This window comes from Plectropomus leopardus, chromosome 6, assembly GCF_008729295.1.
Source record: "Plectropomus leopardus isolate mb chromosome 6, YSFRI_Pleo_2.0, whole genome shotgun sequence".
In the NCBI taxonomy this organism is placed as follows: Eukaryota; Metazoa; Chordata; class Actinopteri; order Perciformes; family Serranidae; genus Plectropomus; species Plectropomus leopardus.
This window is the reverse complement of record NC_056468.1, coordinates 25,190,866-25,210,503: the sequence shown is the minus strand read 5'-3', so window position 1 is coordinate 25,210,503 and position 19,638 is coordinate 25,190,866. Positions and strand designations below refer to the sequence as shown.

General features: G+C 37.6%; 1 protein-coding gene across 1 annotated transcript in view; it reads right to left on the bottom strand.

Moving 5' to 3' along the window:
* hsd17b4 (hydroxysteroid (17-beta) dehydrogenase 4) overlaps positions 1–19,638 on the bottom strand; it is a 41,166-nt gene that overhangs the window by 18,919 nt on the left and 2,609 nt on the right. The window contains exons 3-12 of the mRNA XM_042488131.1: positions 18,717–18,824; positions 17,665–17,724; positions 17,506–17,527; positions 16,710–16,756; positions 14,628–14,712; positions 10,330–10,517; positions 7,885–7,976; positions 7,681–7,705; positions 7,413–7,541; positions 2,071–2,174 (exon numbers count right to left, since the gene is read on the bottom strand). Coding sequence (XP_042344065.1) covers positions 2,071–2,174; positions 7,413–7,541; positions 7,681–7,705; positions 7,885–7,976; positions 10,330–10,517; positions 14,628–14,712; positions 16,710–16,756; positions 17,506–17,527; positions 17,665–17,724; positions 18,717–18,824 — 860 coding nt within the window. The remainder of the gene's footprint in view (positions 1–2,070; positions 2,175–7,412; positions 7,542–7,680; positions 7,706–7,884; positions 7,977–10,329; positions 10,518–14,627; positions 14,713–16,709; positions 16,757–17,505; positions 17,528–17,664; positions 17,725–18,716; positions 18,825–19,638) is intronic.

Below are 19,638 nucleotides of genomic sequence, written 5' to 3'. Positions count from 1 at the left end.
AACAATGGTGAAAAGTACTGCAGAAAATAATGAGGGAATAAAGGCAAAGGGCCAAAGCAGAAGGAGGACATATGTAGGATAAAGTAACTGAGAAAGAACACAGATTAGATACAAAAGAGTGGGTGGAGAAAGATGATACTGAGGTCACAATAGTGTTTACTGTAAGTAGGAATTCCTTTCTTTGCATATCTCAGTCTAATACACAAGTCTGATGTATCAACATTCGTGTTTCTGTGGTTTAGCAACTTTTTATATATCACATAGAATGAAAATTAATATCTGTTCCTTAGTCATACCGGATAAAGTACAAAAGCTTGATGGAAAACCAGTACTGACAATACAACCTAAAAGTGTTTATTCCCATTTTTTTCAGTACTTCCCAACAGTGCATAACAATAATTTGTAATGATATAATTAATCACATTAATGCAATCTGGACATAGTAAGCAGCCAAAAAAAAAAGATGTGTGGATTTGCAACATAAAAATGACTGATTCATACAAGGTCATTCAAGTTTTTGCTAAAAATGTGTGCTGAATTACTACGAGTTTCCTGGCTACTGCTTCTGGTAGGGCTGTTGCTTTTTATTTTCAATTTAGATTATTCAAAAATATTACACTTTTGAACTGTAGGCGCAAAGCCATCCTGAGCAGACAATCGCACACCAAAAGCACATGAAAAGCAGTGTGTGAAAGTATTCTGGGTTCTACACCCAAAGCAGCTGTCTAACTTTACAGAGAAAAATCTGCCAACTCTCCTACTAATGTTAATTACCACCCAAGTGAGACAGCGTATGTGCCACAAACAAGCGAAGTAACAGCAAATATACAACCTCTTCTGACTACCTATTAGATTCAGCAGACCCCTTGCAAAAATGCTATCACCTGCAAGACAGCAAAACTTATATGCACAGATATGCGGTCCCTTGGTATCGCTTCAGGAGAGCGGTTTCTCCATGACATGATGGAACCGAAGCCACGATATAAAATACATTGGCCACACATGCTTACGAGAGCGTCACAGTTCACTGTATTTCAGACTCATGGAAACTTGACAATTATATTCAGCATAATGAGGAGCCGAGATTAAGCCTCACAGCTGTCCACATTACAGGCTTTAATTTATGTAAAAGGGGCATTTTGTAAGATCCAGCAACCCAGCCCAACCAAATAAGGGGCAGTATTTCACCCTTTAAATGACTGTAACCCTACAGTTTGTTGTCATTAGTTACACTAAAGATATGTTTCAGCAAATAGCTAACGCTAGATGTTACTGACAAGTCTAAAAGAAACAATAAGAGTTCAGCATCAAACTGCATCTTTTTACTCTCCAAGAGCTGTCACCAGTGTTGGAAAGCCACACAAATATTTACTCTAGTTTTGCTTCTTTTTACATCGCTTCTTTTCTGTACTGCGGAACGTTGTTTCTTTCTGGGAGCTGCCTGTGATGGAAATAACGGTCATTTTCCTGGAGCTTGTGCCATCACTGTGTTTCTAACACACTAAATAATTCACTGAGACTGTAACTTCTACGCTGTATTCACTGACTCCGGTGTATTGTCGGGGGCTGTTTCCTCGTTGATGTGTGTTTCCTCTTCACCTAAACCTGACCCAAACCCTTAGCCCTAACCATGACCACCAAGGGGGGGGGCAATGCTTTACCATGGGGGAAACACTATTTGACGGAGGAACACACTTCGACACAACACTGGCCAGCTCAACTCCATCCTCTCCTGCAGAGGCTACATAGACTGACTATCGCCTCTCAGGCCAGGATGTTTTATTATAGAAGGGACGGCCCATCCCTGGCTTTTTAGCAGTAAATATCTCTGCATCTTGGATATAATATCAAAAGTGTTACTTCTTCACACTATGTTGACAGGGTTGGTTCATTTTTTAAAAGTTTAAACTGAAATTATGTCCAGTTCTTACAAAATGCGCCTTTAAGTGTATAACGTCACCCAACAGCCCACAATTAGATACAAATACATTTTTAAGTAACATTACTGCCTACAGAAGGCAAGAAGACTCCAATAAATTACATTTAACATCAATAATTGTCTCTACTCACAGGATTGATCCCTAAAGTTGAGGCTGCAGCAGCTGTTGGATTCGCACCAACTTCTCCCTCTGACTCCACTTGAGGCAGCACACTCACGATCGACTGGAGAGACTCTACACAGAGGTGAGAGATGACAGATGAGCAGAAGTACACTTGAACAAGACATTGACATACAGGAAGAAAAAGTGAAAGACAAACTTATTCATAAGGAGTGCCAACCACTACACCTTAGGGATGTGAATCTCTGAGAACCTATTACATTTTGGAGCCAGTACAAGTCACGGGGCGGATAGGATTATAAGGTTTCGCTTTGCAATATATAACACTCATAGTCTGGGCCGAGACTGCACACAGATCTCACCTCATGCTACCTCCATGTCAATAGCAGACATGAATGTGGCTGAGTTGAAATGGTGGCAGCTACCAGAGAAGTGCTAACAATGGAAATATTGTCTCATATATTGCAACTTCAACAATGCAAGAAAGGGAGATTTGGAATTGACGGAGGTAAAATGCACTCTCATTTTAAAATGAAGGCAGGATGGATAGAGAGTTGAAACCATTATTAGAGATTAGCTCTCTTGAATAACAGATACCCCTTTTATGCTGCACATTAGTTCATCTGAAGCAGAGAAAAGTCATTAATTAAATTAAACTTCTTCACTTAAGATTACCAGTTCTACTTTATTTACACATTAGGATGTTACATCACTTCATTGTCAAGATTAAACTGTTTTCAGATTGTAACTACACCAAAAGACCTTGATAATTTATTAATCAAACTAAAAAGGAAGGAGTCTCTGCCTGTCTGTAGGTATGTCTGTCCTTCAGTTTTCCTGACAACTGTTCATCCGATCTGCTTCACACTTGGTGAGTGTTTTGCTGAGGACCTGAGGATGTACAGTCTCGAGTGCCAGCTCTTGAGATTTATTTTACATATCTATTAGTAGTGTGTTATGTACACACTGTCACACTGTGTAGTGTATTGGGAATTTTGGGGGGTTTGATTAAGGACATTTATCTGCTGAAAGCCTTCATTTCTAAAACAATTCACACACGCCTAAAATAAAAGTTGCTCACCAAAATGGCACATTTTGTTTGCAAAATACTCCAACACTAACAAGACATTAAAAACATACAACTGTAAATGTTTCCATCAGACAGCACGACCTGTAATCAAATAAATGTATTATTTCAACCTCTTATTACACACAGAAAACAAAATACAAAATATATCTGTCAATATGAACCAGTTTAACATAAATTTGAGCTATATGTCTATGCCATTTGTTGATGCTTTAAATATGCCGAAAGGTTGAACTTTTTACTCTTTTTTGAGATGTCCTGTTGACAAACAAAAAAAGATAACTTTTCTTCACAAGTTTTCTTGATTCATTAATAACATTCAGTATTCAAATTTATGTGCCTTTGACGTCTTTGATCCATGCTTGCAAACAGAAATACAAGTGGCATCTTTTAAAGACGGATTAGGACTGATTGCTGATTGAAGAGCTGTTCAGAGTTTCACACAGGTTCTTTAGAGATTCATAATTATGCATGTCATTTCTATCCACTGTGAATAGATGTTTTCCTTTTGTTTGACAGTTAATACAATAGTGTTTGGGGTCTTCCTACGAGATCTGTGATAACTGTTTTGCAAAAAAGGTGTGAAAAATGTGTGAAACCAATGAAAAAGTGTAAACACATTTGCAAGAGGAGATTTCTACTATGCTGAGAAGGTGACAATTAAGAATAAGCTGATCCCAGTTTTAGAGTGTCTTTGCAATCGAAAAAAAAAAAAACTGCAACTGTGACACTGCCAAACAGCATGTAGGTACTGCTTGCTCTTCATTGCTTGCTATAGTTAATTCAAAAACACAGAAAAGAAGAGAGACAAGAGATGTTACATTGTTGCAAACTCAAACATTTCAAGCGCCAGCAATGTAAATTTAGGAATGAACTAGTGTTGTTACTATACTGTAATTTCTAACTTTAATATAATACCTTGAAGAATATTGATAATCAATACCATTTTCAATACCACTGAAAAATTGAAACTAGGGCTATTTTTTTCAAATTTCTTTCTTGTAGTAGATCTTTATCTTTATTAAATACATTTTTTGTTTTTATTTCACACTTGCTTTGGCAATGTAAATGTATATTTCCAATGCCAATAAAACTCCTTTCAATTGAACTGAATTAAATTGAGAAGAGAGAGCAAGGGGGAGGAGGCGGGGCTTAAGGGGGCACCACAGCACTGTGCGTGTCAACTCACAGTTGCAAAAAAAAATTATGTGGAAAATGAGTATTGACACCATTTCAAATAATCAAAATTGATATGCATTGATAAATCGATATTTGTGACAACACTAGAAAAATGGCTTTTGTTCACAGTAATAGCCTAGTCCCAAATAGCTAGCTGTCAGCAAATGACGCATATACTCTGGCACTGCTAAGGGATGCAACTATGTGCTGGCAGGTATATTGCCTATGACACAAGAAAGTGCAGAGTGTGAAGCTGTTTAGATGCATGGTTCTGGAAAAAGCTGCAAGCAGCAATAACAGAGGCCAAGCAATCATACAGCTCTGAGCAGGCACATTTTTAAAGGCCACTGCACTAATAATGTGGAAAATCATGATTATATCGACATGTCTCGACTAGTGCATCTGATGGAAAGTTTAGGGTCCCTCATATCTGACAATTTGTTCATGTATGCAGTTCATTTTCGAAAAGTCATCACCCAGATCACTATCATTAAATCTGCACTTTCGCATGAATGAGCTTAAGGATTTTTTTTTGCTCTGACAGATTCAGAAAAAATTTTAATCTCGAGTTAAATTGATCAAAATAAAGGAAAATAGACATCTAGGGAGATGTTGACACATGATAAGAATTTTAATCTAACACACACTGATCCAGGAGCAGCTTTAAAATGGATGGATGGACGTGACACCCACGTGCGTTAAGAATAAACACGACCAGCTCTCTATTTTAACATTTGTCGACTCTGAGTCCACACTGTGTGCTCTCAGTTTGCCTAAAAATAGAATATAAACATCCACCCAGGTAACACATGCTGTGAATACCTATGCAGTTTCAGTCCACACAAACAAAGGAAGACAGCCGAGACAACCGAGGAACAGAGACAGAGTGAGATTGGGAAGACCGCAGCCACTAATTACCGTCACTCAGTGGCAGGCAGTTACAGAACAGAGGCAGCAACAAGTCTCTGTAATAAGCTACAAATGAGGAGGCACTACAAAGTCATGCTAATGAGGCCAGCTAGCGCCCTGTGGGACTGCCACCCTCGTTCAGTTAATGTTAACACTGGCGCCCTTTTCTCGAATGTACATCTCAGAGAGCAAAGAGAGATTGCGGAGGCGGAGAGAAATAATAATCAACATTTGCCACCCTCTTGTTTGCTTGAGACCTTTCGGGAACAACACTGGGCTTTTTCATACTCAAAACGTGTTCACCTTCACTTTTTTTCTCCGGTTCGATCGCTTGATCTCTAACAACATCCTGTCCTTGCTCTATGGTGCCAAACTCTCAGTAAATACAAATGAGCCGATGGTAAAAAGGGTTCACTTAGCTGATGAAAGAGTTCATGTTGTCTCACAAAGTTCACACTTTCATGAAAGGTCAGTTATACAGTGTGACTGAATGACTTCTACACGGACCATCTGCTCATTTATCTCATTCTTTAAAAGTCTCTGCTGAAGCAATGTGTCTGAGCTCTGCAACGCTGATGATTATGATTATGCATTCTTTTCCACTCCATACAGGCTGATTACACCTAAAATAGTACATATGTCCCAATTGAATATAAACATTATAAACAATAATATAAACATGAATTATTACTAATATTAACTTTCTGTTCCTATTATCATATCATAACAATATACCAGTGTCACATACTGTCACAATAAAATAGCTGTCAATTGCCCTATGAAAAAATTAAAATCTTGCATTCATTTAACGAAGGCCTGTGACGATAACTACTTTTTTGGATGATATATTATCCCAGAAATAATTGCGATCAGTGATATAATTGTTATTTTGAGACCATTTTTTGCCTTAACAATACCTAGATGCATTGATGAATGTATTAAGAAAAACTTAATCTATTTAACTAACAAACTATTCTTATTTTATTATCATAATTTCTCTTCTAATATTTTTCAATTTATTTATTTATTTTTTGGTTGTGTTTTTTTTGTTTTGTTTTTGATCCTGTGTGTTCTGGTGGTTTGAGTCTTTTGTAAAGCCCTTGGAAAAGAGGTTCTGAATCTCAATGGGACTATTCCTGGTTAAGTAACGGTTAAATAACTGACAAGTGGACAACATAATTATCATGACAGGACTACCAGATAAGGTTCGACAAGCCCAAAGTCTGAAAACTTTCAAGTCAAAGTTAAAAATATTCCTTTTCTACACCGCCTACCCCACCGCTAATGACTACAAAGTTATTTTTAAACTTGATTTTAAATCACTTTAAATTAGCTTTTATATTTTTTCTTTTTTTAAACATTTAGTAACTGATTTTACCTTGTATTCGTATCTCTTTTACTGTAAACCTGTATATTTTATTATGTTTTTATATATTATTGCTCTGTAAAGCACTTTGAATTGCCCTGTTGTATGAAATGTGCAATACAAATAAAGCAGCCTTGCCTTGCCTTGCCTACGCAACGTTCATTTCATACTGCTGACTGAAAATCCACAAACAAGAACTGAACTGCCATGTATACAGCTAGTTGAGGTAGCAAACTTCAATAGACAAGCACTTCCAAGAAGCTATAGAACTGCTCCACTGCTAAAACACAAAGTCAAATACATGAGCAAACTGCACAATAAGCATTGATGGCTTTGATTACATTCAGTACAGCCGTCATCTGCAATCTGAATCATTCTGACTCAACACAGAATGAGTCAAACAAGTGTGAAAGCAGATCAGCAGGGTTATGAGGGAGGGCATGATCCAATTCAGATTTGTATTCAAATAAAAATCTTTGTGAAAACGGCTTTAGTAATGCCTCAACTCCAAGCAGGAGCTGTTTGTTTACTGGTTGTAAAAGACGTGATCATGTTCACAATGAATAACTGACCATTCAAGACAAATTGAGTCACATGAATACTTCAGTTTTGTGGTTAACATTCTCATAAAGAATTAAACCACACGGAAATATATAAAATAAACTATGCACTGTATGGTGCTTCTGTAAGTGTGTGAATGCAACTCGTTGTACATACATGCACCACTTCATGCGCTTTTTGTTTTTGCTTTTTTTTAGGTCATACACAATAAGTGTATGTGAGTGTGTACTCAGCCCAATGCATTACTGACCTTGTACGCTGGTAGGCTTGGTGGCATCAGTAAAATCACAAATTTTGTCCCACTGGTCCCTGACAGCCTCAGGAGTCATGGGCTGGTTCTTCTGTCTCACAGTGCAGCCCTGAGAACGCTCCCAGCGCACTGCACACATGGACACACACAAATAAAGAGGTCGCTGCATTGTGAAGATCACACGCATACAGTAGTAGTGAACCAGGGGCTAATGAATATCATAGATGAATACAGACATTTCCTTGGGAAAAATACACACAGTACTCACATTTACCAATCCAGCCTGCGCCGAGCTGAAAGCAGATGAAACATGAGAAGATGAGAAAACACACAAGCATAAAAAAATTGTCTCTCTTTATAAAAATTGAATATGTCAGTGGTACATTATTGTTCTTAATGACAAGAGAAAACAATGAACGCAGGCAGTAGAGTGAGAGTGAGATCTTAAAAAAAAAATTTGTTTTTTGTATACCTCAAACAGTCCTCCACTTTCTTGGCATTGCTCATGACAGAGCCAGAGGACCAAGGGAGCAACATGCTCAGGCTTCAGAGACGCCACAAGGTCTAAATAAAACAAAACACACACAAATACAGTACAGCAAAGCCTTTTTTTATTGCTTGTCTGTTATACAATTGTCCTGAAAAGCAAAGGGGTGCCCCTGCTTTAGTGTCTCTGTTTGGTAGTTAGTGTATTCTAAAAATGATGCTCTGTTTGCTTAATGTGCCCATTTTGAAAATACCATGACTGCATGGTCTGAGTTATTAGTCAAGCCTAAAGCATTTGCCCTCTTACTACTGACAGAACATCAACTACAAGTTGCCGTTTAACTATTTTCAACAGGAATCATAAGACAAACAGTAGAAAAGTGGTAGAGAACACACTTATTTGTATATATCCATCTAAAGTATACAAAAAGCGTATGATTAGTCAGCACATTCTGAAATCATGCTCTTAAAGGTCCAATGTGTAGGATTAAGAGAAATATGTCTGCAGAAATGTAATATAATAAATATGTTTTCTTTAGTGTTTAATCACCTGAAAATAAGTACCGCTGTGTTTTTGTTCCATTAGAATGAGCCATATATTAAAAAAAGGAGCAGGTCCTCATCTACGAGGATCCTCTTGTTGAAGCTGGAGCACTGGAGCACAGGTACAGCAACTTTGGGATTCATGACTCTAAATGTTAAATCACATTGTCACAACATTTTTTTTCTCTTAGTCAAAAATTTCAGATTCAAACCTTAAACATAATTTGTGCTAACTTGAATACTTGGAGGGAGAGACAGAACTTGGGGAGAAAATGAAGTTATTGTGGCATGTTGGAGCTACGTTATGTCAACAGCTAGCCTATCAAAACCAAATTTGCCATTATGTTACATTATGTGGAAGGTTGTCCTCAGAGGATGGCTCAATACACATGACAAAATGTCATAACTTTCAAGGGTTTTTCTAATATTATGACTTTCACGGGCCTAGAAAACACGATTGCAAAATTCCATGACTTTTCCAAGCTTTCCATGATTGTGAGAACCCTGTGTATTTGTTATGTCACATTCTTATCATTACACAGTAGAATTTGTTTACAACAACATACCAATCTGAACACTTAGTTAATATAATCTTCTGCTGGACAAATAGCTTAAAACATGTACTGATACTGGAGCAGGAGACAGAATTTTGAAAACATAGAGCAGACCCACGTCAAAATCAGTTTAAGTGAGCTCTTAAATGGTCTCTGCATTCTAATAAGTTCTGAAACAGATTCCTAAACATGATGGCAATAAGTCAAGCAAATAAATATGGCACAGGTTTTTAATTCCCTGTGTGAACTGGTCAAGATTTAATACCAGATGCCATATGTGGGCTGAAAATATCTGCGCCTTTCAATCAACAAAACATGGTGAAAAAAAGAACAGGGCATTCTGTTTCACTGCACTCTGCAATGTTTAGCAAGATTACTTTTGGTATTTGTGTTCGAGAAAAGCCTGAGTCAGTGAAAGCCAACATATGGAACCAAGTCATTTACTAAGGTGAGGCCATCCTGTGACAGTTGGCACGGTGCTGTGTGACAGATGCTACTGTAGACCAGCACAGCAGGGCAGCAGAGCCATTCCTCTAATTTGTCACTTAATACCCCTGTCAACAAGCTGCAGTCACAAAGCGTGCACAATATGCTCATGATGCGAAGACAGATAGTGGGTTTGGTGGGTTAGAAAAACATTCCCAGTCTTTATGGACTCAAGAGATCCTTTTAAAACACAGCAGGCAGCGCTAAAAATCACTGCATTTTTAGATCGAAGACAAGTTATCATTTTGAGAGTTTTATTTTAGTCTTTGTTTGATTCACAGGCAACACAAAGTATCCAACATTTACAAACTGTTCTGAGCTACAGTATATTTTCATTGTGTTCACCGTGGGTGTCCAATGCTGCATTACCTTCCATCATAAGGAATATTTTTAACATGAAAAATATAAATGTTTCATTAGCATACTTACTCATACTTTTGTGAATATTTGGAGGCAGAGCAAACACCTACAGTTAAATAAGGAGGCCAGAGCTGCCCGTTTAAATCAAGGGCTCACACATTAAAACTTTTAAAGCACTTACAGGCTGCATGATTTCATCATGGCTGTTGGAACAGAGAAAAACCACAGTTCTTGAATATTAGATGACAAATTTGCATGTCAAACGGGACTGCTGTTGCCTCAAATTTTGTAAATCAACATTACATGGGCATTTCATTATGCAGCTGCTCTAAAAAAGAAAAAAGCTACAATTAAAATCCATTTGCCGATTTTGGCCTGTCCAAAAACCATGTACACACGAGAGAGCGTGGACCCAGCAGAACATCAAAGTGTGCATTATACAGACCAATTGCATGCAATTATGTATGTTGTTTAATCTCTCTGCTTACCTGGGGTCATGATATTCTCTGTGAGGCGTGACCCAGCAATAGGAGCAATAGTGTTGCAGTGGATGTTGTACTTGCGTCCCTCGATGGCTAAGGTGTTTGACAGCCCCAGCATGCCCAGCTTGGCAGCGCTGTAGTTGGCCTGGCCAAAGTTACCATAGATGCCTGCGGCTGAAGCTGTCATGATGATTCTGACCACAGACAACCCGAGGCAACAAGTCAGTTACAGGCAGAGTGATGGAGTAATGGAGACGCAGACGGCCTCCAAACACACACATTATCCCACAGTGTGGCACACACTTTTTATGCATGCATAATCACACAGAAATACACATGTATGCATCTGGTCATGTAATGTTAGCCCAGTCACACACACACACACACACACACGTAACACTCAACTGCTTTATCAGAGATACAGAACTGCACGCAGTAAATTTACTTGTATATTTTACTTCAACAACTGTGAGTACAGGCCACAGGCAGAAATAAATGCATGTATGCATAACAGCAGTCTTGCACATACAATTTTGCTTGTAATCTGACACAGAGTTCACTTCAGTCTAGCAAAAATAATGTGGTTAAATAAGTATTTCACTGCTGGAAATATGGTCTTATCATAAACATGGGCTGTCTATGCAGTAGTTTTGGAATTGGTGCTACAGGACCAGAGGACACAGAGGAAAATGACTGTGGCTTTCACTTTTGTTCAAGAGGTAGGAAACCTACAACTAACAGAATGCATTGTGCTGCAATGAACCAATAAATACTTCTGCAGTTAGGTGATGTAATGCGAGCTTGGTTGTTTTGACGCAGGAAATAATAAAGCAGGCAGCTGGTAACAAACAATCTTGAATTGCTGTTGGTTGGTAGGCTAAAATATGTGACTGAAAACATTGTAAGTGCAAAACAGGCAATACAGTAACACAGTCTTGGTTCATATTTGATCAGCACTGCTTAGTTTTAAAGTTTTTTTCAACCTGCGTTTTTACAATTAAAGAAAAAAGTATGGCAACAAGTTCCTGTTCACAACAGGATTCCCACTTATTTTCATGGACAAAATTTAAAACCTTTTCCATTGCTTTTTAAGAACCTGCAGTATTTCTTTTTTCTTGTCCAACTTGCCTGGAGTGTTTTTAAACATGTCAGATTCAAGCTCTACTCAAACATAATTTCAGCTAGCAGACAAACATGGAGGGAGAGGCGGACCGTGGGGAGAAAATTAAGAAATTAACGCACATTATAGCTGCGTTAAGTCGCAAAACTACAGATTATTATCTTGCCATTATGATACATTACGTGGAGGGCTATTCGTGGGAGACTGTTGCAAAAATGTCATTACACACAACAAAATTCCATGACTTTTTCAAAAATTCAAAATTCAATTTCAAAAAGATTTTCACTAACGCCATGAACTTTCCAGGTCTGAAAAATGTGACTGTAAATGATAGTGGGAGCCAAGACAAATTCTCGTATTACAGCAAAACAGTACACTAAAATTTTGAAAAAAGTTTGATCAAAGTTTGCGCTAAATGTGAAAAAAAGAGAGAGAGAGAAGCGCATGTCTCTCTTTTGGGCCGCTTATATACTCTTTTTGGCCGTGGTAAAGGGCAGATGAAAATGCGGAAGTACATTCTTTAGTTCGAGCTACAGTCAGAGAGCAGGCAAAAATCTGTTGGATGATGTGAGATGGCAGCTTTGAACGGAGAGATCTTAGTGCTGATAAAATAGAAGGAAGTTTACCACAGTTCATTTATACAAACGACCCACAATGTTATAATGCAAAGCTGATTGAAAATCGGCACAGTTTCCCTTTAAGCGCCAATGATACAACAACTGCAGCGAGCATACTCGTGCTGTTAACTACAATGAGACCACCAGAGTATAGGCTTTAATAAAGTATTTCTCAAATCAATAACTTTTTCACGTTTACGTCTATGGTTCACATACAGAAGGAACTTTTTTGACTATTAAGTATTGTTGCACCACGTATGCTAAAATGTTGCCATATATGTAAAAGCAAACATTTGTGCATTTTAGACCAAATGAGACTGGTTATGTCTGTGTGCTGCTCCATGCTTTCACATGGCTTCTACACTCATTCTGTCTGACAGTCATGCCATGAACCTTTCTACTTTTTTTAACCTCAGTTATGGTTTTACCTTTAAATACAAAATTAACTTTTGCTCAGCTCGACTGCACACAAAGATTGGATCTCAAACCCAGAGGATATTAGAAAAAAACCCACGTAATTCTGAAATGATCATAATTATAAGAGTTTTTTAAAAATCAAAACACTTGATAGAAAACAAACTTCATTATCTGCAACTGTTTTCTGCTCTACTCAACAACAGGCTGCTCTTGTGCTCAATGCAGTGAAACTTTCTGAAAAATCTCTCTGCTCCCATTCATGTAGGACACATGTGCACATGTGGAGGGTGTCTGTTACCTGGAGTAACATGGGAGCAAAAGTGGCTGTGTGACCTTCTTTCGAAAATTAAAATTCAAAACATGCAAACCTCAGAGTTGCTCTGTAAAAGAGCTTTTGAGGATTGCAACAGTGAGCACACATTTTTACTTTTCATAGCAAGAGAAGCACAATTGTTCACTTCAGATTCAGAATGCAGCAATTGTTAAAGGGGCAGTTCACCAGTTCAATCAGCTATTTATCTATTTGGATTGTTTTGGTGTGAGTTGCAGAGTGTTGGAGATATCAGCCGTAGAGATGTATGTCTTCTCTCTAACATATTGGGACTAAATGGGACTTGGCTTGTGTTACAAAAAAGTAGAAAAAAAGTAGATTCTTTTAATTTCAAATGAATGAAATTCCAAAAAATAATCACCAAATTATTTGATATGGTTTTTGTAGGATTTGCTGTTTTGAGTTGGTCTATGACTCTTGTGTCCGCAGGTTGGGTTGATGAACTAGTTAATCATATGTGCAGGTAGCAGGGCAGATATGGTATTGCAAATCGCAATTTCAATTTGGAAGTGAGTCTTGAAAATCAGACTAGTAGTGCAGAACTCTAATAACTGCTCAGAGGGAAGCCTGCACCGACTGTTAGCTCACATAGCACCACTGAGCTGGCTAAAGTTACAGCTCAGCTGAGAAGGACGCCATTCATTTTTACATTTTGTGCTTAGTAGGTGCACACTTCCTTCTGCGCTCTAATACAGCTGACAGTTGTAATTTGATAAAAAAAAAAAAAAAGATAATATTTCTCACATAAATATGCTAACAACAACCTCTGTGGATTATCTTGAGTTACCGTGTCATGATTTCTGGAAAGAGATTTTGCTGTTAAAACTTTTCAAATGTATTTTTTGTTGCTTTGAACACCACAAGACGAATGCCATCTAGTTTCATCATATCCAAGAGAAGGCAGACATCTATACAACCAATATCTTCAACAAACGGCGACTCACACCATAACGATCTAGATTGATAAATAGCACTACAGGTAAGAGGAAAAATATGTGTTTTTGATTATGGCGTGAACTGCCCCTTTAATGTATTTAGCTGGAAGGAATTAGCAGGAAGGTGACCAGTGCATATCTGCATACATCCTTGCTGCCTCAGTAAAAATTATCCAGTGGATGTCTCGCTTGTCATTCATGACGTTTCTCCAGAGGTAAAGAATCTCGATTGAATGGCAAAACATCCTCAACTCTACAACTTCAGACTGGTGGATATTTGAATTTTTTTATACTGTACTAGGGAGAATAAGATGAGCCTGCACAGACATCTTTGCCGCTTCTTGTGGAGTCATCGATTTAAATAGTGCTCAAACTGTTCAGAGATTAACCTGCAGTGCTGCATAGCCAAATTAAGTAATTTTCCTCACTTTTTGGTGATTTACATATTCATATCAAATTTGCTGTCTTGGGGTTTTATTAGTATGCAGATTTTTTCATTGCATACTATGAAACCAATGGAGCTAGACATATTAAGGAGTATCAAGTGACTAAATTCAGAGTTAGAATATGTATAATAATGTGATGGCAGGCATGCTTTATATTACTCATTACTTCAAGTGCACATCCTCAAGAGTCCACTTAAAACTGGGGCGTATAAAAGCCATTTTGAGTATCTTTGGCACTTTCGCTGACGTCTGAATCAGGTCTTACCAAACAGCATATCATGCCATGCTGACATTTTTTTTTTAAATACAGTACAGCAAAGGTCTGTCTGCTGAGGATACAGTAACTTTGCTGGATCTAAAAGAAAATCCTACCCACGTAATACAAGCATGGCACAACCTTTATCCACCTCAATAACTGTTTGTAGCTGTGCTCCTTACCTGCCAAACTTTTGGTTTTTCATGTGGTTCCAGGCAGCTCGCGTCACCAAGAAGGAGCCTCTCAAGTGAACTCTTTGAATCAGGTCTGAAATGGAGAGCAAGAGGAATGACACACTAAACACAGCACACACTTCTGTTATTTCACATGAAAACACTGTGGATCGGATCCAGCTTAAAGTCAATATTTTTTTGGACGTCATTCTACATCTGATCCTGCATCTGAACAGTGGGATACCAAGTTTCAAAAAAGGCTTTAAGTAATTATAAAACATGGATCAAAAAAAGGAAAAGAAAGAGAACACCGATTAAAGAAAGTAAAAAACAGAATCAGTCACCTATGAGAACCAAGAAGTTATGTAGTTACATGGCAACTGCAAAAGTAAACATCTAAGTGTGTATATATTGATTCACTTGCACATATGAGGAGCATGCAACAATAACACACAGAGTGAATCATTTCAATAGATTAGATTCAAGATTCAAAGTGTTTATTGTCATATGCACAGTATGGAAACATGTTTCCCTGTACAATGAAATTCTTACTTTGCTGTCCACAGAATGCCTAACGTTTAGCAAATATAAAAGAAATATGAAATAGAAATTTAAAAATTTAAAAATTTACAATAGAAGAAATTTAGAAATTTACAATAGAAGTAGAAAGAACAGTGCAAATAAAAATAAATTAGCTGGGAACACTGAAAATTTTGGATGTTGCTTATGACTAATTTCCCTACAAAATAAAAAAGTTTAAACTCAAATGAGTTGACTAGTCTAAAAGTAAGAAAAAACTCAGGAAACAGTCAAAACGGACCTCGAATGAATCAACAAGGTTAAACATTGTATGAAAAAGTATTGCGTATAAGAGTCACTTGACATAGTTTATCACATTTTTTCAGTAACTAAAGTGTTGTTGCTGAATGAGGAGGACTTAGCACCAGGCAATACGAACTCACGAGCGGTCAGAATAAATGGACAGTTCAGCTCTACATGGCTCTGTAATTTCACCTGTGCTCTTCACCCTGTACACCGATAACCGCAGAGGCTCGGATCCAGACATAATCTACATCAAATACTCAGACAACAGTCATTGTGAAAACCATTAACTGTGAGGGGCAGCTCCAGGCTGAGATGAACACGTTCTCAGAGCGGTGCAGGGGGAATTGCCTTGACCTCAATACCTCCAAACCAAGGAGCTGGTCATTGATTTCTGTCGTGGACAGCTCAACATCCCGAGGGTAGATTGCCAGAGAGAAAGCGGAGGCATACAAATACCTCAGCACCACATTTGACCACAAACTCACTTTCAAACCTAACAGTGAAAACATCTTCTTCAAATGTAAACAACGCCTCTTCTTTCTGAGCAAACTTTGTGAACTCCAGGTCCACCAATCACTCACTACGGGCGCTTTATTGAATCCATCATCACCTCCAACATAACAGCCTGTTTGGTGTTTCGAGCAACATCCACGTCAGTCCTCTCAACAAAATCAAAAGGATGAGCAGTAAAATCACTGGACTGCATCAAGAACCACGAAGTAGCAACTACAGCAGACTACAACAAAAGGACTAAAAGCAGTCTTAGAAACACCACCTAGACAACCAATAAAGTCACTTGCCCTCAGGCCGCAGAAACAAGTTACTCCCACTCAAGATCAAGCGGCCATGTCAAGCTTTGTTCCTACTTCTATCAGACTCATTAATGATTCAGCTTGCTGGGGTGCTTGACCCATATTTATTACTTATTTATGGATATTTTTAAATCTTTTTAAAGTGGACATCTTAAAGTATTTAAGATGCACTCCACACAGTGTTATCAGATTTTGTTTGTCTTTTGTCCAGTTAAAGTGTGTGTTGTACATGCACAGACTTTTCACACAAATAAAGTTCCTAAAAGATAAACTGAGTAATCGTGATTTGATTTTACAGCAAACACGAGTTAGAATAAATGTAATTGTCTACCTACAGCATGGTGGCATTGTGAGCCAAACAAATGTTAATAATTTGATAATAAGGGATGATCACCATAGAAAGTATGAGTAATGAGAGAGAAGTGAACGTAAAAATCTGAAATAATGTAATTACCCCAGTCCAAATCACTTGTCCTGGGAAATGATCGGTCACGAAGGATCCTTGGCAAAGAAAAGAGTTTTGGATTTTAGTGTTTTCTGTCTTTGTGACAAAACTTAAAAAGGGACACTTTATCCCGAAACTAATAACACATGTTTTCCTCTTACCTGTAGTGCCATTTATCAATCTAGGTTGTTTTGGCGTGAGTTGCAAAGTGTTGGAGAAATTGGCCGTGGAGATGTCTGCCTTCTCTTTAATAAAATGGAACTACATGGCATTTCTCTTGAGGTGCTTAAAAATACTTGTAAAAAAACTCAACAGCAATGTCTCTTTTCGGAAATCATGACTTAGTTACTCAAGATAATCCACAGAAGTTGTTGTGAAAAGTTTCACGGAGGAACTTTCTTCGTTCTATGAACTGCACCCAGAAAAAACTTCCAACATGAAACTGCTCACAACACAGCCTTTGGATTATCTTGAGAAACCGGTCCATGATTTCTACAAAGAGACATTGTCAATGAGAGTTTCTAATGTATTTTTGGTGCTTTTAGCACCACAAGCTGAGTGCCATTTAATTTCATCATATTCGAGAGAAGGCAGACATCTCAAGGGCCGATATCTCCAACACTTTGCAATTAGATTGATAAATAGTGATCTAATAATCTAGACTGACAAATAAGACTAGGACTACTGTCCCTTTAAGGTTGTCTTTAAAATGAGAAAATGGACCATACTCCTATTATTATTATAAATACAATCAAATAGCCAGTTTAAAAAGTGATGGTGTGAATCAAAATGTGAAATGACTTACCCAGCATTGTTTACAACAACATCTGTAAGAAAAGATATTTTACCAGATTCAGTTCAATAATAATTTAAAATAGCAGTAAAACATTATTAACAATGACTTAATTTAGATAATTAAATGTCCAATACTTGAGATAAGTATCCATATAAAGACATTACTCACCTATTCTTCCAAATGCATCCAGTGCTGACTGAATCAATTTTTCTCCATCTTCAACAGAGTCTGTATGCGCACGACAGAGAAGGTCATCAAACCTTTTTCTTTTACATTTTTTGCATTTGATAAGTGATCATTTTAAATTATTTTTTCACTCTGTGTTTCCAGAGGACTGTATCTATGCATTTGTTCCTTTTAATTTAGCTTCAGTTATGGACCTGATTCATTGCTATATTGTTCCTGGTTGCATTTAGGTTTATAGCTACAATGTGCAGAGTTAGTGTTACCATAATATTACTGACGGGGAGACAGGTTTATGAGAACATTTCATTCTGTCCTTTTGAAAACAGATAGCCTCTCTCACATGCTCAATATGTTGTGCAATGATGCATGATGAGTCACCTTTTCAAAGAAACACTGTGATTGATTGATGGACATCAAAGCTTGATAAAATATGGATAAAAAGTCAGCCAACATATGTGTTACATTTGCACAAAATAATTGCCATGTGCTGCATATAAATTGCATTCATCAAGGTGTTGTTTTGTTCCTTAAAACTAGTTTTTCTTGTACATGCACGGTGAACAAAGATGGGAGGGGGGATACATATCAACACCATTGAATTATAAAGTTTTATCTGCTTTCTGAGCTATTTTGAGATATTAAGCTTCAAAATTTTCCACTCCAATTAGTATAATGATTTAAACCTTTTTGCTTTTTTTTGATGAAGATGTTAAAAATGCATATAACTAAACAGAAAAACCTTATGTAATTTAAACAAGTTGTCAAAGATTATGAATATATGAATAACAAAAATTTTTCAAAATTGTCAAAAGGAACCTTATAATTCTAAGGTGACGATTTGTCTTCATTACTCACTAACAGCTTCATCAGTATGCTAGTCCCACTGACAGATATCAATGTTGTTTTTGAGTCTACCGTTACATAAGCTTAATTCTACAAGGTAAGCAAGACAAAAAAGATCGAGGACATGATTAAGAGAAGAAAAGAGAAGATAAAAGAGGGGAAGACTTAAGACAAGAGTCTACACTTCTCACCATAGTTTGCCACGGCTTTGCCTCCCTTCGCTCTTATCTCCTCCACCACCTTATCAGCAGCTGCAGAACTCTTTCCACCCCCTTTAGTGTCTGTCCCAAGGTCATTCACTTTATTACAACAAGAAGAAAAAGATTAGCAATAATGGGGTGAGTTCTGCAATTCTCCACGAGTGATTAGGTTAGGAGAAGAGTGTAGCTAAGCTGATTCCTTGTCAGAGTTCAAGGGCATGTTTGGTCCAGGCAGCAGGGAAAGCTATTATTTTGGGGAGGGCAAAAGTTTATCTTAAAATCTGCAATGGTGTAAATAAATAAATAAATAACATCCTAACCTAAACAATATAATTACTATGAAAGTCAATGCAATGCACATTCATCTATGACAAGACTCAATTTGATTTATAATCAAACTCCTAGATCACTTAAATCTAAGGATGCACCAACTCTACTTTATCTCCTAGTAATAATTTCAACTCAGGTTATCTGAGATCTGAGCTGACAGACATTCATTGGGGCTATTTTCTTAAATAAGTGAACATTAGATGAGGGAAGCACTGAGAACTGAGTCTGCAGCAGCCCTCTGTGACTGAATAATGGTAACTGGTAGCAGAAACAATGTATTTTCATCCTGACATTGTATTTAATTTCACTTTGATCTTAAATTAATGACTTTAATTATTGTGGCTTGGCCATGTCACGGCTGATACCCAACCCACTTAAGATCAGTATCTGTGCTAATACCAGTGTGGTTAAAGCGTCACCACTGACATCAAAACCAGGACACCTCTACACACACACACACACACTCATCTCTGACAGTGAGCCATGCAGGGTCTTACTCTTCATCACGTCACATTCATTGAAGGGATAGTTTGGATCATCTGAAGTAGGGCTGTATGGGCTACTTAGTCACAGTCAGTGCATT